The sequence below is a fragment of the Gopherus flavomarginatus genome, chromosome 8 (assembly GCF_025201925.1).
Source record: "Gopherus flavomarginatus isolate rGopFla2 chromosome 8, rGopFla2.mat.asm, whole genome shotgun sequence".
NCBI lineage: Eukaryota > Metazoa > Chordata > Testudines > Testudinidae > Gopherus > Gopherus flavomarginatus.
This window is the reverse complement of record NC_066624.1, coordinates 71,260-93,419: the sequence shown is the minus strand read 5'-3', so window position 1 is coordinate 93,419 and position 22,160 is coordinate 71,260. Positions and strand designations below refer to the sequence as shown.

At 44.7% G+C, this 22,160-nt stretch overlaps 2 protein-coding genes across 5 annotated transcripts in view; both read left to right on the top strand.

Moving 5' to 3' along the window:
• The window catches only part of OGT (O-linked N-acetylglucosamine (GlcNAc) transferase), a 91,014-nt gene extending 86,635 nt beyond the window's left edge, over positions 1-4,379 (top strand). For all 3 annotated transcript variants that reach the window (XM_050964896.1, XM_050964895.1, XM_050964897.1), the window contains 3 exons: positions 552-804; positions 1,860-1,983; positions 3,358-4,379. In XM_050964896.1, coding sequence (XP_050820853.1) covers positions 552-804; positions 1,860-1,983; positions 3,358-3,532 — 552 coding nt within the window. In that variant the 3' untranslated portion in view covers positions 3,533-4,379. The remainder of the gene's footprint in view (positions 1-551; positions 805-1,859; positions 1,984-3,357) is intronic.
• A 1,480-nt stretch (positions 4,380-5,859) lies between these two features.
• The window catches only part of GCNA (germ cell nuclear acidic peptidase), a 57,181-nt gene continuing 40,880 nt past the window's right edge, over positions 5,860-22,160 (top strand). Inside the window, exons 1-5 of one of the 2 annotated variants that reach the window (XM_050964939.1) lie at positions 5,860-6,046; positions 6,304-6,463; positions 9,720-9,774; positions 20,420-20,466; positions 20,864-20,927. In XM_050964939.1, coding sequence (XP_050820896.1) covers positions 6,017-6,046; positions 6,304-6,463; positions 9,720-9,774; positions 20,420-20,466; positions 20,864-20,927 — 356 coding nt within the window. In that variant the 5' untranslated portion in view covers positions 5,860-6,016. Of the gene's footprint in view, positions 6,047-6,199; positions 6,464-9,719; positions 9,775-20,419; positions 20,467-20,863; positions 20,928-22,160 lie in introns of those variants that run through there. The other variant, XM_050964938.1, reaches the window with a different exon arrangement.

Below are 22,160 nucleotides of genomic sequence, written 5' to 3'. Positions count from 1 at the left end.
TACCACAGTTGGGGAAAGATGTAGAGAAGTCAAGAGGGAGAGCAACAAAAGATTTAAGGTCTAGAAAACATGGCCTACAAAGCCAGTTTTTTCAATCTGGAGAATATAATACTGAGAGGTGACCTAAGTCTTCAAGTACATAAAAGGTTGTTATAAAGAGGAGCGTGATAAATTGTTCTCCTTAACCACTGGACAAGAAGCAATGGGCTTAAATTGCAGCCAGGGAGATTTAGGTTAGATATTAGGAAAAACTTCCTAATCATCAGGGTAGTTAAGCACTGGAACAAATTACCTAGGGAGGTTGTGGAATCATTGGAGGCTTTTAGGAACAGGTTAAACAAACACCTGTCAGGGATAATCTAGATAGTATTTAGACCTGCCTCAGTGCAGAGAACTGGATCAAATGACCTATCTGTGTCCCTTCCAGTCATACATTTCTGTGATTTCACTGTTCACACTATTTGCTTGTTCTGATCTATCCAGGAGGGTGATGCTTCTGAATGTTGTTTTTTACACAGTCACCCTTTATTTTCTTCCTGGTTTGGTTGTAGATTCTGAAGCGAGTTCCAAACAGTGTATTGTGGCTGTTGCGTTTCCCAGCTGTAGGAGAACCCAATATTCAACAATATGCACAGAACATGGGCCTTCCCCAGAACCGAATCATCTTCTCTCCTGTTGCCCCCAAAGAGGAACATGTGCGGAGGGGCCAGTTGGCTGATGTTTGTCTAGATACTCCACTTTGTAATGGGCATACTACTGGGATGGATGTACTCTGGGCTGGAACTCCCATGGTTACTATGCCAGGTAATGTCTCAGGGAAACAAGATTTGTAGCCACATGGTGACAATTCATATTGAATAGGAGTACTTGTGGCACCTTAGAGACTAACACATTTATTTCTGTTATCTCCTCTAAGGTGCCACAAGTACTCCTGTTCTTTTTACGGATACAGACTAACACGGCCCCTACTCTGAAAAATTCATATTGAATGTAATTGTTATAGACCTTCAATCCTTCTTGTTTTTATTTTTATCTTGTAGTGTGAAGAGTTCATAGATCAGGGGTGGAGAAACTTTTTGGCCCGATAGGTACATCAGGGTTGCAAAACTGTATGGAGGGCTGGGTAGGGAAGGCTGTGCCTCCCCAAACAGCCTGGCGCTCACCCACTTTCCACCCCCTTCAGAAACCTCCACCATCCAACTCCCCCTGCTCATTGTCCCCTAACCGCCCCCTCCCAAGACCACCCTCGGGACCCCACCGCCTATCCAGCCGCTCTGCTCCCAGTCTCCTGACTGCTCTGACCCCTATCCACATCCCTGCCAGGCCCACAGGGATTCTCATGCTTATCCAACCACGACTGCCCCCAAACCTCCACCCCATTCAACCGTATCCTGTTCGCTGAGTGCCCCTGGGACCCCCCCCTTTACGCAACCCCCCGGCCACCGCCCCCTTACCGTGCCGCTCAGACCAGCATGTCTGGCAGCCATGCCACCTGGCTGAAGTCAGACACACTGCCATGCTGCTCAACAGGAGTGTCCAACCCTGCTGCCCAGAGCACTGGTGGTGTGGCTGCGGGGGAGGGGCCAGGGGCTAGCCTCCCCAGCCGGGAGCTCAAGGGCCGGGCAGGATGGTCCCGTGGGCCAGATGTGGCCCACGGGCTGTAGTTTGCCCACTTCTGTCATGGATAGTTAAGAAATTAAGTGCATCCCAGTTCTAGCTAGTGGGCAGGCTTTCCAGAACAAATAGTCAGTCTAGCAACCTCCCCTTGTGTGTTTTCTCAGGCAGGAGAAAAAAAATTAAGTAAATTGTAAAGCATCAAGAAGGCATATTGGTTATCACTTTCTTTTCTCTTTTTACAGGGGAAACTCTTGCATCACGGGTTGCTGCCTCCCAGCTTACTTGCCTTGGTTGTCTTGAACTTATTGCTAAGAGTAGACAAGAATATGAAGATATTGCTGTGAAACTGGGAACGGATCTAGAATAGTAAGTACATCTAGTTTGGAGGATGAAATAAAGATCTAGAACAGTAAGGCACCATTATTGGGGATAGTGTTTGTTAGGAAGCAAAATGGAATAAACATAAATATATATGGCTATAAGCAGTGAGGCATGTCATTATTTTCATTCTATTGAACTTACCTTGACTGATGAAGTTACCCACTGTTTGTTACCTTGGGAGCTGACTGACCTCCAGGGTTTTGAAGTAGCCACTAAACTGCTTTGCTGATGAGGAAGTAAGGTCTGTGCTCATTGGAATGAGGAACTGGGCTAGAATTCATATCTGCAATGTGTCCTGAGGGAATTACCTCCTCCCCTCATCCCTGGTTTAGCTGCCTGCCTACTGTCTTGGGGGGAAGGGCCCCTAGTGACCTAAGGGATAAGGCATTGGCTTTCTAAACCAGAGATTGTGGGTTCAAGTCCCATCTGGGGTGAAAAACTACTCTGTTGGGGATCTAGTATTCTCATACCCTGAAGCAGCAGAAGGGAGCAATATATGCCTTCAACAGAGGTCAGGGTTGGAGGCAAAGTGTGCGGGAGATTCTTGCACAGGTCCAGGGCTCCATGCTGAAGATAGTGGGTGGGTTGTGAGAGATGGGCTGCCTTCTCAGGGAGGGTTAAGCTCTTTAAATAGCCATAATAGGAGCTAGGAAGGCAGATGTGCGAGGTAACTATACTAGAATGGAGTGTGGCATGTTCAGATAGGTGAGTATCATGAAATGCCCAAAGTATGCACTTGTCCTCCCTAAAAATACTTGGAGTTTTACATGTTCACAATTGTTGACTACCCCTCCCAAGATTGAGGAACCCTCAACATATTCCCTACAAAGTAATTGTAACTTTATAGATATAGAGTCTGAGATTGAGCATCATGTGCAGGATATCACATTGAGACATTGGCAGAGCTGAAATTAGAACGGAGACCTGCTGGGAGGGAGATAGGAATGCTGATATATTGAAGCTTCTGCAGAAAGTAAACGCAAACAAAATGCATTTTCACTTTCCTTTCAGAAAGAAAAACCTAGGCTGAAATAAAGGGGCACTTGCAGTTGGGGAAATTCCATCTGATGGGGCTGTATTGAAGGGTTGATGGGTCTGGTTAATTAGTGTGTAGCAATACTAACACATGTCCATAGCATTTTCACCCACAATGAAAAAGTTGAGTTTCAGTGAAGCTGACGGTTCCACATTGGGGAAGGAGCAACAATGTGGATTTTGGGTAGGGAGATGACAATAAAGGGATTTGCTGAAGCAATGGTGTGTTGAGAGTTCTGGGTTAGTTGAGGTAATAGATCACAATAACCCTTTGTTCCTGTGTCTGCTTCTCATCTGACTGCTTGCTGTTAACTCTTTGTGTAGCCTGAAGAAAATTCGTAGTAAAGTCTGGAAGCAGAGAATATCAAGTCCTTTGTTCAACACCAAACAGTACACAATGGAACTGGAGCGGCTTTACCTTCAGATGTGGGATCACTATGCTGCTGGCAACAAACCAGACCATATGGTTAAGCCAATAGAGAGCAATGAATCTGCATGAAGGACTCTGCCCACACAACTCTCCCAGAATTGAGCCTCTCAAACTCCTCTGCAAAGGAGATGGGAGCTAAAGACAGTGCATTTCTACTTAATCTGCCTGGTACTCTGTGACTGAAGTGATACATGATGGTCATTTAAGAGCACAGACAGACATACTTCGTGCATAATAGGGAGAGGCTGTAGAGATTGGGAACTTTCTATTCCATAAGGAGTTTGAAAAAGATTGAGTTGTGCACGTGCTGTATGTTTGCAAGGCCTGGTGCTTGATGGAGAAAGTGTGAACTGTCCATCCAATTGTGATTTCATGGATTGATTCAATCTTCCTATGAATTTCTTGTATGTGGATTGGGAATTGGAGCTTTTTAATGTTTGATTTCAGGTGTTCCTGTTGGTATATGTGCGATTCTTCCATGACATGATTTCCAACTAGTGAGTGTTGCTCCCTGCATTAACTTCTTAACTGTGCAGATTGAAAGGGCATATTTGCTGGTGTAGTCTTTTTACAGGTTTTATAAACCACTTGAGCCTATATCAGCCTTTTAATGTTTGACCTCTGTTTTGGAACTTTCTGTACTGTGTTGATTTAGATGAGAACTCAGTGCTTGGTTTAAAAAAAAAAAAATTCTCCTGTATCTCAGCTAATTGGCTTCATGATGACAGCTCCTATTCTGTTGAAAAACAAAATTGGTTTAAAATTAATTCCCCTGAACTCTTTTGAAATAAAACAAACTGGTGCCAAATACAAATTCTTCAGGAATGATTGTTAATTATGTACAGAGGCACAGTCCTATGTACTGTAGCAAGGACTTTTTTAAAATAAAGCTCTGGTTTGCCCAGTTTGACCCATTTGACCAGCGTTTTGCCTTTACTACCCCCTTCCGTGCTGCTGGCCTTTTACCTTCCTTTCCATAGCTTGGCTTTTAAATAGTTCTATTCATTTCAGCAGAAATGAAATCCCAGGTAAGTATAGATTTTTCATCTACTAAACATCTGCATCAAGTATATTTAATGTTTAAAAAAAAAAAAAAGTATTCCAACTCTGAAAAGCTCTCAAGTGGGCAGTTATATATATTAATTATTGCAGTATTTAAGGACCACCTAGAAAGGCTTTTTTTCTGAATGTGGGAGTGTCATCTTTATCTCACTGATATGTGGTAATTTGGAGGCCATGGGCTATATGTAAACTCTGATGCTGAGTGTTGTGTTGAACAAGCATGAATTACCGTAAGTAATTTTGTTTTTAAATCTGTGCAGAGGGTCATGGACTGCAGTTTAAAACAAACCAATGTCAGTCTTGCTAAGTGTGCTACATACACCTATTCAGTAACAGGTAACAATTTGTGTTCTAGTGCAGCAACCGAGAACTGTGTTCAAAGTGCTGCTTTTGATGCACTTTTTATCTAAGTCTCAGTTAATGCTTTTGAATGTAGCCTAGGTGATGAATGCTTAGTATAGGATGCCTTAGTTTGCTGGTAGATTCTTACCAGGTGCTGATACCCAAGCAGGAAATCTTGCGTGTCATTTTTAACCAGAAATGAAAAGGGGGGTGAGATACCTTTTATTGGACCAACTTCTGGGGGTGAGAGAGAGAAACTTTTGAGGTTAGAGGGTATGTTGACACAGCACTGAAGAACCTGTGGCTAGACTGTTAGGGACTGTTTCGTTGCTGTGTAGGTCTTAGCACCTGCATATCTTTCTCCCTGAAGAGCAGTGCTATGTAAGCTTATCTCTTTCGGTAACAGAAAGTTGCTCCACTAAAAGACAGCCTAGGCCAACTGTGGGTACACCCCCCTCCCTAATCAGCATGCACCTTTATAAATTGCACTCTTTAAAAGCCCAGCCTTATAGCTTTGGACAATTGAAACTACCTAGTTTAAACCCGTAAAAATGAAAAGAGGGTAGCACCTTAAAGAATTGATGCTGCAAGTTGCTGCACTAAACTGCTCCGGTAGCGTGCTCTGCATAGGTGAGACTGCTGGGGGTGCCCTTTGAGCTTTGTTCCTGCCGTGGGACCTTGCTGCTTTGCTTATTGTAACAGGCTTTTGTTTCCAGCTAACTGCCCAATAAAAAGACAGCTTATGACTACAACTAAAGATCACTGCAAACAACGTGTTTTTGTCTTAATCTTTGGCGCCAGCGGGAGCGCTTCTCCGCGGCTGGGCTGGGGGCGGGGAAGGCGCGTTCATGGGTCTCCACGCGGGAAGATGCGCTGGGCGCGCGGGAGGGAGCTGTGCGGCCGCGGGAGGGAGGCCAAAGGCCCCTGGAGCCGGCGCCGGGGGGCGGTTCCCTTGCTAGGAGCAGCCGCGCCCACTGGGGTCATCAGGGCGCGGGCCGCTACGGCTCGAAGTGCAGTTCGGCCTCCCCCCCCGGCGCATGCGCCTCCAGACTGGCAGGGGTAAGTACCGCCCCGGACGTGATGGCTCTGCAGTGAGGGGCGGGCGGGAGGTTTAAACGTGGCGGCGGCGGCGGCGGCTTCTACGCGAGGATGGCACGGGAGCCTAGGCACCGCGTCCGGGTGAGGGGCTGTGGGGGTGAGGGGCGGGCGGGCGCGGGCCGGATCCAGAGGGGGAGGGGGGGAGAGACAGGGACGCGGGCGGGAGCCGGAGACGGGCCCTGCCGGGGAATCGCGGGGGGAAGGGCGCGGGCGGGCGCGAGCCGGGCTCTCCTGAGGGAGTAGTGGGGGCGGGAGCCGGGCCCTGGCTCTGTGGGGGCATGAGAAGCAGCTGGGCTCGCTTTAGGGCTAGGTCATTCTCCGTTGTTTTCCCCTTTCAGCTGGGAGCCCCCACACCCTTGGTCGGCATCCCTCAGGTTTCCAGCCTTGGGCCTGCTGGGGCCTCTGTCCAGAGACTGTTGCTCTCGTCCGACGCAGAGGATGACAGACAAGGCAACACCTGGTTGGGGACAAGGAACCCCCCACACGGGACTGCACAAAGTAGGTGAATTTGCAGGTTTAGTGTTTCCCATACCCTGCCAAGTTGTGAGGGAAGTGAGCGACAGAGATTAGATGTTGGGGTGGGAGGGACCAGTGTGATGGAGAGGAAACTCATATATGAGTGACAGCTGGAACATGGGGGAGGGCAGCCTGAAAGGTGGGAGAAGATCTGGGATTGATTGAGAGTCCAAACCATTAATGCTGTAGTGTTCATATTTTGTTGTGTGGATTTATCATGCAAACACCAGTTCTGTACACAATAAATGATTCAATTAGAGAGTTGGACTGAGGGAAGACTTTAAAAGCTGTACATGATAACTGTATCTCAGATAGTGATGTAAATTCTGTCTGAAGGAGAAGATCTGAAGGCATGTTTAAAACACATGCATATACACAGTAAAACTTTTTAGACCTTTTTGTAAAGAAGCAAAATAAAACATATGTATATTTTATTTGTAGTTTTCCATAGCAGTGTACACATTTTCTAAGTATCAGGGTAGCCATGTTAGTCTGTATCCACAAAAACAACAAGGAGTCTGGTGGCACTTTAAAGACTAACAGATTTATTTGGGCATAAGCTTTTGTGGGTAAAAAAACCTCACTTCATCTGAAGAAGTGTGGTTTTTTTACTTGCAAAAGCTTATGCCCAAATAAACCTGTTAGAAAATGTGGCACCTTGAAGACTAAGGGTTTGGGGGGAGGTCTGTCTAGGTGCCTTTAGTTAAACCTATATAAAAATAAAATACCTTTTAAAGTTCATGTTTCCAAACAAAAAATCTACATGACAATTAACATTCAATTTTCCAATGACAAACTTAACAGTAAGCAATTGTATTATACACACCAAAAAAGATCAATGTGTCTTAATTGTATAACTGACATCCTGTGCCATACAATAAGCACACATCATGCAAGTACAGAAGAACCTCCAAGTTAAGAACATCTCAGGAATGGAGGTTATTTGTAACAGTGAATAAAGTGTTATGGTTGTTCTTTCAGAAGTTTACAACTAAACATTGACTTGATACTACATTGAAACTTTGCTATGCAGGAAAGTGCTGCTTTCCCTTAATTTTTTTTTATAGTTTACATTTAACACTATACTGTATTTTGGGGGGTGGGGGGGGGTGTCTCCTCTGACTCATTGCATACTTGCAGTTCCAAATGAGGTGTGTAGTTGACTGATCAGTTTGTAACACTGAGATTCTACTGTATGGCATTTTATTTTAAATAGTGTAGTGAGAGAAGTACTGTAGAAAAATGATTTTTATATCAGGGCAACCTCTGCACATTTCCATTTCAACTGTGTACATCAAAACACAAAACACCTTGCTGCACTTGCAGCACCTAAATAACAATGTTACAAACCTAAAAGACTCTACAAAAAATTATTTTCTCTTAAATTCCGTCTATCAAACACAACACTAACATCTACTAAAAAGCTGTGCCTTCTAATGCAACACCATGCTAATTCAATATTCTGAACAATTAGAAAACATCAGTTTCTATCTACTTCATGTAGTCAGTTAAAAGTTGCACTTACTACGTTGAGGTGGAGAGAAGAAGTATGTTTGGGGTGGGTGAAGTAATGTAGAGAGGCAAAATCACAGTTAAGCGAAATGAGACCTTCTCATACTCTGTGATGGGACAGTATAAAAATCTGAAATTAATAGAATGGCTATAGGTTGCAAAGGATGGCTGAGGACTTAACTAAAGATTTACTGGCACTATTATGGCTGTATGGTGCAATATTCAGTTGAGCGTCCTTAACGGTTTTTAATAGTTTATTTGTTTTATTCAGACAGAGCCACCAAAAAATGCAATGTACTTTGCAGACATAATAATGACAGGAGTCTACTTTGGAAGAGTTTGCAGTCAAAGTTCCTAATATTGCTACATGAATAGTCTGAACAAATTTAATGTGACTACTCACTTATGTAGCATATTGATGTTATGTAACTGTCTGCAGGATTAGGCCTAAGTAAGTGACACAGAGATAAAGGGAAGAGAACACACATTATGGAGAACATCTGCATATTTCCACTCATGGAATTCAAGTCATCTGCCAAAGACTGCAGCTTCAAGGAAATTCAGAGCTGTCTGATTCTGTCATACAGTAATCCTTTAGTGTATCTAGTTCTAGTTATTTCCATTTTTTCCCCCAGTATATACTTATGGTAATCTTACACTTTTTTGGTGTGTATCAGCCAATTAGACACACCACCACCACCACCACCACCACACACACACAAAGGCTTTGAACAGTGTGCTTGCTGCCTTAGGATAAGGTGGGGTTTTTTTGTTTTTGTTTTTCTCAGGTTGTCCATTCCACCGTCTCTGCAGTCTGGGAGAAGTGTACCCCCCAGACAGATATGATGATTACTGGGCTTACACACTGTAAACCCTTAGGGAATATCAGCTTAGACTCCAGGCCTTTCTCCTGTTGGGAATCTTTGGGTGAAATCAGCTGAACTGCCTGGGGTACCAGGCAGGGGTTTATGCAGACCCTTAAACAGTCTTCCTTAGCTACAAAAGCCTCTTCTACGTTCTATAAACTGACCTTGGCACTGCCAGCACTGTGCTTAAAAAAACCTATATTACAAATGGGGAAAAGATGCAGTAGATAGCAAGCAATACAAATTAGAATTTATGAAGTGTAGTAACTTGATAAGAGAACCTAAAGAAATTGGGAGGAAAATCCATGGCTGACTGTGTTAAAGAGTTTAAATATATCAGGAAGGAAAGGAATCCTAACAGTGTTCTAGATGGAGATGGTAAAATTGTTCATGATGCAGCAAAGGCAGAAGTGTTCAGCAACTACAGAGGGAAAGGGAATGGTGTATTAAGGCTATTTTTAGCTGAAAATTGACACATTTTATTGGTAATTGACTAATGAGAATCAACCTTTCCTTAGGAAAATAACTAAAAAGTACAAATGCAAAACAAGATTAAAATTGATTTAAATAATGTTTCTTGCTTCCTGATTTAAATTGCTTTGATTTAAATCAATCCATCCTGTTGGAAGTGGCTACTGAGTGGAAGATTAGTGACTGATTATATAGTATATCCTCTCTAAACTGGGAATTCCTTGTTCTGTGTCTGTTCAGTGCCTAGCATGATGGGGTCCTGCCTAGTGACTAGGTATTATAGGCGCAACAGTTAAACAAATAATTAACTCCTGACTTTAACCTTGTTGAGGCTTCCCTCCTTGTGCAGTCCTATCTGGAAAGATGATCTCTTCTGTTTTCGGTTTCAGTTATAAAGACCAAAAAGAAAGTGACTGCAGAATCCTGGCACACGAAGGATGACAGGTGAGAAAACTTTTTAAGAGATTAAAGGGCTGGTCTCTCATCCGTTCAAAAGTTGTATTTTATTGTCTTTACTATGTGATGATAAAGTTGTCTGCAGATAAGTTGTCTTGCTTTTATACAGATTTTTATCTTGTTCTTATTTTTTCTTTAAGATCTTGTTTTTCTGCTTGGAAGAGCATCTGTGTCCCTTTTCCTAAATCTAAGAATTTGTGTTTTGGTTTTTTGTTTGGCTTTGAATTTCCAAACCCAATGTTTGTGAGAGACTGGGGCACAGATGAGACCTAGCAGGCTCAATTTCAGTCCAAATATTCTGATTTAAGGTGCTGCTTTTGACCTGTAAAAGGTTGCCTATTTGAGAGAGAGCCACTCTCCATGTCATAGAATCATATGACTGTAACGGACCTCAAGAGATCATCTAGTCCAGTCCCCTGCACTCTTGGCAGAACTAAGTATTATCTAGACCATCCCAGACAGATGTTTGTCTAGCCTGCTCTTAAAAATCTCCAATGATGGAGATTCCACAACCTCTCTAGGCAATTTATTCCAGTGCTTAACCACTCTGACAGTTAGGAAAATCTTCCTAATGTCCAACCTAAACTGCCATTGCTGCAATTTAAGCCCATTGCTGCTTGTCCTATTCTCAGAGGTTAAGAACAACAATTTTTTCTCCCTCCTCCTTGTAACAACCTGTTATGTACTTGAAAACTGTTATCATGTCCCCTCTCAGTCATCTCTTTTCCAGACTAAACAAACCCAATGTTATCAATCTTCCCTCATAGGTCATGTTTTCTAGACCTTTAATCATTTTTATTGCTCTTCTCTGGATATTCTCCAGTTTGTCCACTTCTTTCCTAAAATGTGGCACCCAGAACTGGACACGCTATTCCAGTTGAGCCCTAGTCAGCGTGGAGTAGAGCGGAAGAATTACTACTTGTGTTTTATTTACAACACTCCTGCTAATACATCCCAGAAGGATGTTCGTGTGTGATTTTTTTTTTTTATTTATTTATTTTTTTTTTTTGCAACAGTGTTACACTGTTGACTCATATTTAGTATTTAGGTTATAGTCCACTATGACGCGCGCACACATCCCCGATCACTTTCCGGATTACTCCTTCCTAGGCAGTCATTTCCCATTTTGTGTGTAATACTGCCATAGTTATGATCAGCAGAGGCATTCAAGCAGGACCTCCCTTGCTTAGAGAATGCTCTACTCCAGGGGTCGGCAACCTACGGCACGCGAGCCGATTTTTAATGGCACGCTGCTGCCTGCTGGGGTCCCGGCCCCACTCAGCCCCCCTGCTCTCTCCTGCGAGGGCAGGAGGCAGAAGCTTGGTCTTGCTGGCAGCCAAGCTCCCCCCTCCCCTGCTTCTTCCCCTAGTGTGCTGCTTTCCTGCCCCTCCTCCTCTCCTTTTCTGCGCCGATCAGCTGATCGCCCTTGTAAGTGAGAGAGGGAGCGGAGCCGCAGCATGCTCGCTGCTCCACGGAGGAGGCAGAGAAGAGGTGGGGACAGGCCCCTGGGGAAAGGGGTGAAATCAGGGCATATCCCCTCCAGCCCCCTGCCGTGAGCACCCCAGCCCGCTGCCCTGACCCCTACACCCCCTCACATACCAGCCCCCCCCACACTTCATGCCCTGACTCTTGCACTCTCCCGCCCCCACCCTGGGCACCAAATGGGAGCTCCTACACCACCCTCATTCCCACCTGCGCCCTCGATCTGGGGTCTCAGCTGTTGGCCCCGCTCAGCCCGCTGCCAGTCTAGGGTCCCAGGTGCCGGCCCCTTGCAGCCAGGGTCCCACAGGCCCCAGCCTGCTGCTGAATTAGGTGAACAGAACCCTAGGCCAGCAGTGGGCTGCGTGGGCCAGTGGTGTAAGATTAGCATTTTAATTTAATTTTAAATTAAGCTTCTTAAACATTTTGAAAACCTTGTTTACTTTACATACAATAATAGACTTATAGAGACAGACCTTTTAAAAAACTTTAAAATGTATTACCGGCACGCGAAACCTTAAGCTTAAGTGAAGACTTGGCACACCACTTCTGAAAGGTTGCCGACCCCTGCTCTACTCTTTTTCTCAAAAAGAAGTACTTGGCTTTTGAACTTATTCTCCCCATCCTTGTTCCATAATAGCCTGGGTATGTTTACAGTCAGGATGTATAATAAGGCTTATCTGTTTACTCAAGATTTTGCCAGAAGCTGATGTTATTGTGGAAGGTGAGTTTTGCTTGGGTATGCCACTGGGTTAACTGCTGGTTCTAGTTGAGGTTTTATTTTATTTATTTTAAATTTGTCTTGGAGGACCCTGGACTATTGCGCTGCCTGGTTACGGGATGTCTCATCCTACAGTTTAGGAGAAGATAGTATAGAGACCACTCTTCCCCAAAGAGATCCTGGTTCTTTCTTATGACTTCTTGTGTGCAGCAGGTTGAATTTTTAGCTTAATGAATTTTTAGCTTATGTTGGTAGGTTTCTGAGATTGACATTCAATTTTCCCTTAAACCATATTGAAATCTTCTTTGAAACATTTTCTCCTTCCATAGCTTCAGAAATAAGCAGTTTGAGTTCTTATCCACTTGAAATGTAAATAACTGATTAGAGCGGATTGAAATTAGAGGGAAAAAAATAATTGCAGAATATCTGTCAAATTTAAACAAATTTTCTGGCAAGTTGTGATCTTGATCTGTGTAGTGTTGTCTGCCCATCTGTTCTTCTGGGGTGTCCTTATGGGTGCTCCACTGAAGGTGTGTCAGCGCCCCTGTCCCTCTAATCAGAGATTCTAGATAGCAGTGTACGTTCGGCCCGCACGTGCACCCACCCTTCCTCGAGGCTAACTAGGTCTGCACTGGTGAATCGCCTTCAGTTCTTCTTTGAGTGCTGTCCCTGTGAGTGCTCCACACTAGGTGATGGTGCGTCCTGGTGTTGTACCAATTATATTAGACCAGTAAAAACCAGCAGGATCTTATTAAAGGGGACAAGGCAAAGATGCCACATTTATTATGATAACAATTTATGACTAATAACTAATATCTTAATTCTTATACACACACATTATACCTATTACCTATATACACACACACACACATTCACATTATACCTAATACCTACACATACACACATTCACACCCACATTCATCAGGTGTTCTGCAGCTGCTGCATAGTTACCAGTCCTGAAGATAGCTTAAGTTCATGGTTTGATTTTGCAGCTTGGGTTCGTAGCTTGTGGCAGCTAACTGGCCAGGAAAGCTGGGCACAAGGCTGAGCTGGATCTCTGTTGGGCAGGCACCAATGTTCTTCCATGTTGGCAGCAGAATGTTACCCAGAGTCTCTCATTTCACCCTTCTTTTTTATAGGCTTTTAGTTTGGATTCAAAGTCTATAGGTCTTGCTGTGTCACGCTGCCTCTGGGTTTAGATTGATCACCCATCAATTGCAGGCTTGACTTTCAGCCTTGGACCTGGCTTTGATCTTCTTTCTGTTCTGTTGTCCTTTTCTTTTTAGGGTGGATGCTTCTTACTTTGTTTAGGGCTGTTGTCTAGGTCTTCAGCCGTTGGTATTTGAACTTTATCTCATCAGGACAGGCTGGGGCTGGAGGTTGATTCCATCATTCATACATACCTCATTCACACATCTAAACTAAACTAATAAGATTACAGCAGGGTTTGCAAAAATGAAGGTTGGAGGAAGCTTTTACAAAATGGAGTGAGTGTTTTAAAATGGGGTTTGGATTACAATATGGAACAGAAGTTACAGTGTAGGCAAGTGTAGTGAATGGTGAACAGAAGTTACATTAATAAAGTGAACAATTAAAAACAATTTCATTTATCAGTTCTACACTGGCGCGGTTGATCGTAGATCTTCGGTAGCAGTGCCTGGTTGGGAGACATGCACTCGGCTGCTGACTCATAGTGTCGTTAGGGTCTGCCTAACTGCGCGTGTCCCACATCCCCCATAGTTCCTTCTCAGCTGTCCTTAGCTGAAGACGGGACTCAGGGAAGAAGATCAGCACTGCCCTGGTTTCTGAAGGAAACAATTACAAAGAACCTAGAAATAGTAACATCCCAGTTGTTTCCCTTCCTTTAGAAGAGTTACTTAGTTTAAATTAAAAAAAAAACAAAAACTTTTTTCTTCAACTTTGTCTCCTGCTGAGAGACTCTTGCCTGGCATTCCTAGTGCAATAGTGCCAGGGGCTTCAGGATTCAAGAAATGTGCTTCCTGTCAGGACTTTATGCCAAGGTCCAGTGGACACTCGCGTTGTGTGAAGTGCTTTGGTAAGACACACGTCCCTGCCAAGTGTGTCCACTGCATGAACCTCAAAACTAGGGCTCATTGTGACAGGGACCTGTGGCTGAAAATGCTTCTCATGCAGAAATACTTGCCGCCGCTGCTGGAGACAGGCAGTGGCAAACTCTGTCTCTCACGCTCCCCAGCCAGGTCCGAACCAATTGGGAACATTGCTTCACCCTCTCACGTGAAGAGGCAAGAAGCTCTGCAGCCACCTATGGAGAAGAGCAGTAAACCCTCTCCCTCAGGTTCCCCTGCCAGGTCAGATCCTACCGGGAGCCCAACTTAACCCTCTCACGTGAAGAGGCAGGAAGCCCTAATGTCAGAGACACTCAAAAGGGTAAAAGAACTCCCACGGGGTCTTTACCCTTGATGCTGTCAGCACCGAGAGCAGGCAACTTTGACCGCCCCTGCATTTCAGAAGCAACTCACATGGGGTTCAAAAGCAGGGACCTGACTTCCCACAGTGGGAAGCTCTCCTCGGCACCAATCCCCCCTGTCACTGACAGTGGACCCGGTGCTGACAACGTGTTCCACCCCCACTCTCGGCTCCTGCAAAAGTGAAACTAAAATAACTCCGGGCTGCTGCTCACACTTCACACTCTGCAGCACACCAGCCTAGGGAGCAGCAACAATTCCTGCATCAGCAGGGTATCTCTGTGGCCCCTGAGCCTGACTCTATGCTCCTAGACATGGAGCACTCGCTATTTGAACAGTAGCTCTCACCACCTGACCTGGATACTTTCACTGATAGTGAGAATAGCACACCGCAGCAGGCAGAGTTCTCCCTGCCTGAATCTTCCCCTCCACTGAAGCTATACATACCCCAAGATATGGGGCATCATAAGAATCAGCCTCAGTTTTCCTACTTTCTGCCCCAGTGGCCGGGACCCAATTTTTCCTACCTGGCCTGAGTGGTACCCATGGTCGGTGCCACCGCTTTTCCTTGCGCCCTTTCTACCGGATCGCAATCTCGTCCTATGCCTATATCCCCAGCTCTATCAACACCTAGAGCTGCTGAACCCCCTCCTGAAGAGGTTGGCTATGAGCCCTTCCTGAGTTTACTGGCTCCTGCCTATCTATAAACAAAGCTTTCCCTAGAACCAGCTGATACTCTCTGGCAGACCCCTGCCTTCATTCCGCCAACATGCAAGAAAGCTGAACATAAATACATGTGCCCACGAGGGATGTTGATTTCTTATTTTCCCACCCACAACCCAATTCTATTGTGGGTGCAGCAATGCAGAGAATAAAGCAACCACACTACCGGCCCATTCTGCAGGACAAGGGCCTCAAATGCCTTGACCTCCTGGACCGCAAGGTTTATACCTCTTCTACTCTGCAATTTAGAATTGCCAATTATTCCACCCTCCTTTCAAGCTATGACCATGACAACTACAACAAGCTTTTTGATTTGTCTCCCATGTACCGGAGGACAGGAGAGTGGACTTCAAGTTAGTCCTCGTTGAAGGTTAGTTGCTGTCTAGGAAGGCACAACAAGTGTCCATGGACATGGCTGGTCCAGCAGCCCGCGCCACTGCCACTGCAGCGGTGATGAGCCGGTCTTCCTGGCTCTCAACATCCAGTATCCCCAAAGAATTGCAGTCCAAAGTGGAGGATCTCCCCTTTGACACAAATACTCTTTTTTTTTTCCTTTTAAGTCCTTCACACTATGAAAGACTCTAGAGCCACTTTGCGCACATTGGGCTTATACTCATTCATCCCCAGGAGACCATGGTATCAACCATATCAGAGGCCCAGTGCACAATATCACCGACCCCAGTCCAGACCCTATGACACTGGGAGAAACCACAACAGACCTCCTAGGCGCAGGCAAAACCAGGCACAACCAACTACTTCCTGCCATTGGGTAACAATTTTGAAGTGCTGGTCAGGCATCTGCACGACCATCTCTTGACTTCACCGCCTATTTACCCATTTGGCTACTGCCTCCAGGCTTTCCCACCATGTCTGGCAACAGATCATGCAGAATTGCTGAGTCCTGGAAATACCTCAGTCAGGTTACTCCATCCCTTTCCTATCTTCCCTGTCTCTCTTCAGGGACCCCTCTGACGAGCACCTTCTCTGTGTGGAGGTGGGTCATCTTCTCCACCTAGGTGCAGTTGCACATGTACCAACGCAATATCAGAGAAAAGGGTTCTACTCCCACTACTTTCTAACCCAAAAGAAAGGCGGGGGGGTGGAGACTGAACAAGTTTGTATGTGTACAAAAATTCGAGATGGTCACATTGGGCACAATAATACCTGTGCTGGAACAAGGCCAAGATGCCTATTTCCATATATCCATTCATCCAGAACACAGATGCTGCATGTGATTCCTCAGTATTACGCATCTAATAAGCACAATCTGTGTTCACACCAGAATATAGGCACAGACCTGCCTTCAGCTTCTTGGTCACATGGCAGCCACCACCTTTATGGCCAAATACACCACGTCGCACATGAGATGCCTTCAGGATCAGCTCAGCTCCAACTACAAACCCGGCAGAAACAGTTTCTGCATAACTCTGACTCCACCGCCGAACGTATTGGCCTCCTTACATTGGTGGACAAAACCAGAGAACCTGTGCATGGATGTTGCCTTCCATCCACGTTCTCTAATACTCACACTGATCACAGACACTTCCCAGATAGATTGCAGGGTGCACTTAGGTGACCACAAGGCACAGGGCCGCCGGTCCCTATCAGAGACGCATCTGCACATCAATCTCCTAGAACTCAGAGCCGTCAGACAGGGAGGAGCATGATCGCACTTCTATATACAGCAGCCATTAAACTATGGAATTGGTATATACAACATCACATAAGTCACCGCTTCCTACCTGCTCAGGTGTCACAACACTACCGCCGACACACTCAGCAGACACTTCTCCAAGGAGCACAAATGAGCATTACATCCCATGATACTCCGACAGCTCTCCTCCCACTGGGGCACTCTGTTGATAAACCTGTTTGTCACGCCTCAAAACTGCAAGTGTAATCTATTTTGCTCCAGAGCAGGACTCAGAAACGCATCTCTAGGGGATGCGTTCCTCATTGCTTAGAACAACTCCCTCATGTACCCTTTCCCACCTATTCCCCCGGGTTCTACACAGCATCACAGAGGACATGGCCCGGGTCATACTTATTGCCCCAGCTTGGCCCAAGCAGACATGGTATCCTTACCTGCTACGCATGTCCATCCATCCTTCCAGGACACTCCCCAACAGACCAGATCTCCTCTCCCAGAACTGTGGTCAGCTTCTTCATCTGCAGCTCTGGAAACTCCATTTTTTGGTGTGGTTCCTTCATGTTTCAATTCCACGAATTAGCCTGCTCAGAACAGGTCCAATACGTCCTCCTGCACAGTAGAAGGGACTCCGCTTCTAAGACTTACCTGCAAAAGTGGAAACGCCTCTCCATCTTGCACTGATGCCTAATACCCCAGACTGCAACCCTCCCTGACATCTTAGACTACCTTTTCGAAGTAAAACAGGGCAGGCTTTCGCTCAGTTCTATCAAGAATATACTTAGCGGCCCTTACCACCTTCCATGACACTCTGGACGGCTATTCACTTTTTGCCCACCCCACACTGAGATTCATTCACGAGTAGCCTCCTGGAGTCTCAACCTAGTTCTCCCAGCTCTTATGAAACCCCCTTTCAAGTCTCTGGCTACCTCATCCCTGCTCCACATGTCCATGAAAGTGGCTTTCTTGGTTGCCATAACGTCAACAAGAAGGGTTGGTGAAATAAGCGCCCTGATGGTCTACCCTCCTTACACCATTTTCTCTAAAGACAAGGTTACTATATGAACCTGTCCCACATTCCTCCCCAAGGTGGTGTCTACCTTCCACCTTCACCAGTCAATACACTTACCTGTATTCCATCCCAAGCCTCACATGACCCCACAGGAAGCTGCGTTGCATACCCTCGATATCCGATGGGTTCTTTCATTTTATCTTGACAGAACTAAACCATTTCGGGAATCCCCTCGGCTATTTGTTTCTACTACCAAGAGATCAAAGGGTGACACTGTCTCTAAGCGAAGACTCTCCAAGGGGATCTCGGCTTGCGTCAGATTCTGCTAGCAGACCCAGAATGTTCAACCATCAGAGGGTGTTTGCTCTAGTAAAATGAGTCCTATGTCAACATACATTGCCTTCCTCCACAACGTACCTGTTACAGACATATGCAAGGTGGCCACATGGACATCTGATAGCACATACAATCCAATGGTCTATTACTGTCTAGCAGATCAAGACTTTTACAGTGATACCTCACAAGACATACTTTGTGCAAAACATAGCCTAATTATACTACAGTGGTGAATAAGGGGGTTCCAGGATGTCCGCCTTTCATCTGAACCAACTAATCCACTATGATGTTATGAGTATAATATAATATCTCATTGAAAGATGACAAGGCCAGAAAGAGTTAGTTAACTCACCTCACCGACTGACCTGACCCATGGGTGAACCTTAAGAACTGGTTAGCAAGATATATAAATGAATAGAGCTTTGAAATGCAAGTCTGCATTGTTGGAGGTAGAAAGGTAGATGTTTGCTCAGGTCTTGATGTCAGCAAACAGGTCTTATCTATTGCTATAGTTTTAATTCAAAGATCAAAAAAGGGAATATTAGCATTTAAGATCATACTTAAGTGAAATAGTATTATTGTCTATATGTCTCTTTGAAGGTTATGGTAACCTGTATCTGAACAGTTTAATGGATAAATTACTCTCTGCTAATTGCCAGGATGTTTGGGAGAAGGAGTTAAGCCTATTGTTTTCTCAGGCCAAAAGGCTGCTAGAAATGTATAAGAAGCCTGGGACACAATACTTCTTCATCTCAGATCTGCTTTGGGTTTCAAGAAGGGGAAACCTTAAGCCACAAGGATTGAGATCCCCAGTCACTGACTGGAGTCACCCTGAATATGGACATTGGATTATAACCTATGGACTATTTCTAAAAGGACTTTTGGCAACTACAAGCTCACCTCTACTATGTATCTGAACCTTAAGAATTGAGTTCAAGTCTGTATGTGTATTGATCCTTTAACCAACACTTCTTTTCTTTTCTCTCTTCTTTTCTCTTCTCTTTTCTTTTCTTTTCAAATTTTAGCTTAGTTAATAACAATTGGCTATAGCGTGTATTTTGAGTAAGATCTAAGTTTTATAATTGGACCTGGGTATGTGGCTGATCCTTTGGGATTGGAAGAACCTTTTCTTTTATATGATGAAGTAAGATTTTCAGGAATCATCATCATATCTGACAGGTGTGTCTGGACGGAGGCCTGAGGCTGGGCACTTTGAGGGAACTGCATGGTTTGGACTTCTCAGTAACCAGTGAGGTACTATAGAAGCTGTTTTGTGCTGGCAAGGTAAATCTAAGTATTGGAATAACCACCAGCGTTTGGGGTTTGTCTGCCTCGTTTTGTTTGCAGTTCACCCTGATTGAGTGACCTCAGCTGGCTCCCACGGGCAGCACCGTCACATCCACCTCCCCATATTTTTTTCCTAAACCATATTCTGACAACAGGGAGATAACACTGCATATGCTGGACATTAGGAGAGCTCTGATGTCTTATCTGGACAGGACTAAGGACTTTAGTAAATCTCCCAAACTCTTCCTTTCATTTGCGGAAATATCCAAGGGATCTGCAGTATCAGCTCAAATACTCTCCAGATGGGTCTCCAGATGCATTACCCACTGTTACCCCTTGCACATAACCTGCTGCTTCCACCAGGGATCCACATGCACTCCACAAGATCCATTTCCATATAGCTCATGTTTATTCAAAATGTCTCCATCTCAGAAATCTGTAGGGCAGTGACCGAGGCTTCCGCCCATACTTTTGCAGATCACTAAACAATTACCTGAGATGAGCCTTGATGCCATCTTTGGCTCCACAATATTATCTATCATCAGTAACAGATTCCACTCTGAAGCCCCACCCCTACAGTGGAGCACCCTTAAGAACACTACTCAAAGAAGAAGTTACTCATCTTGTGCAGTACGAATGGTTCTTCACGACGTGTGTCCATATGGGTGCTGCACAACTCGTCATTCTCCCCTCTACTTCGGAGTTCTCTACCGCAGAGCCCCTTGGTAAGAAGGAACTGAGGGTAGTTTGTCTGCACAACACTAGTTAGCCTCAAGGAAGGAAGAGTGCATGTTCGGGCCGAATGGACACAGCTGCCTCTAATCAGAGATTTTAGGTTCTGGGGTGCAGATAACACCTACAGTGGAGCTTCCATACAGCGACACATCCCGAAGAGCCATCATTATTGCAGAAGGTGAGTAACTTCCTCGCCTCTGAAGTGACTATGTTCCTCACATCTGTTTTTGTGCTTTATTTTGCAGCTCTCTTCTGCCCTTTTCTTCCAGTAGTGATGAAGAATTTGAAATCTGTAAGTAAAGAGTGGTTAGAATGTTAATCTTGCTTTCTCAATAAGTGTAGAAAGGATGTATTCCTCATAGCTGCAAGAATATGAATTTCTTCGGAAATACCTTTTTACAGTGAATCTTTTTGTTGCAAAGCCTATTCTTTCTCCCACGTCTTAAGGTATGGCAAGGGTTGAATGATGAAGGAGAGGGTAGCCAAAGAGCTGCTTCTGCTCTGAATAGCTGAGAATTTTAATTGTGAGATTAAGTAGGGTTCTTGTTCTAGAGACATTTGGATACTATAGGTAATATAAAAGTTGTAACAATTTTTGTCTATATATGCCCTTAAGGCATGGAATGGGATCACTTTTAGAAAGCTAAAATAAATTTCCTGTGATGTAATTCTCTCACATTCTGATATAGTTTTATCTAGAATGAAGACTCCAAAATCCCTCGCACATCAAGTCTCGAAGAAACAAAATAGCAGGTGGGTCCTGGAATTGTTGAATTGTCTATAGTTAGAGAGAGACTTTTTTTTGTCTAATCCATGGCAGCCAATATGTGCCATTAATGAGTTATTTTGAATATGGAAAATTGAATTAGATCCCCTCTCATTTGCATAGGGTGTCATCAGTATCTGGAGGATTGGGCACAGATTTAGAAGTCAACATTAGGAGTTCTAATCCTGGCTCTGCTGCTCATAGCAAGTGTGGCCTTGATCACATTGCTTCTCCTCCCTGTGCCTTAGTTTTTGCACTGTAAAATGAAGATTAATAACTCATAAGGCTGTTTTTAAAACTAAAGTTTTTACAGCACTTTTAAAATGTAAAACATTACATAGATGTGAAGTATTGTTATTTGGAGTCACATCTCACTATTTTGTTGTTGTTTTGAAGCACTGTATAGCTTATAATGGGATATAATAGAATCATAGATTAGGGTTGGAATAGACCTAGTCATCCAGGAGGTCATCTAGTCCAACCCCTGCTCAAATGGAACCTTTCACCTCTGTCACCACTTTCACTGCTAAGTAGGTTTGGATTTACAGTTATTGTCTGACAGTCATTAGAAATGACTTGGTCTTGGTGAGTTTTGGAGAGGAGATGTCCATAACACTCAATCTTCGTTGTCTCTGGTACTAATTATTCCCATAGTTGGCAGTTTTGGCGGAGGCACCAAGTGTTGAATGATTCATGGAAACCGAACTCTCTCTCTCTTTGCCAGTTCTTTGCCGAACTCTTTCTCTCAATGCCCTTCTTGGGTGCTAGCTGGTGACTCTTGCCTACATGCTCAGGGTTTAGCTGATCGCCATATTTGGGGTCGGGAAGGAATTTTCCTCCAGGGCGGATTGGCAGGTGCCCTGGAGGTTTTTCGCCTTCCCCTGCAGCGTGGGGCACGGGTCGCTTGCTGGTGGTTTCTCTGCAGCTTGAGGTCTTCAAACCATTTTTGAGGATTTCAATAACTCGGTCCTGGGATTGGGGTTGTTACAAAAATGGATGGGTGGGGTTCTGTGGCCTGCCTTGTGCAGGAGGTCAGACTAGATGATCAGATTGGTCCCTTCTGACCTATGAGTCTATGATTCCTGCAGATTAGAAATTAGGCATATAGGTGGGAGTGGAATATGGGGGTTTGCAATGTGGCAGCCTGTACTCTGGATTCTTATGGATCGAGGATTTAACAGTACTGGCAGCTTTGCGTCTTTCACAAGTGCTAAATTCAC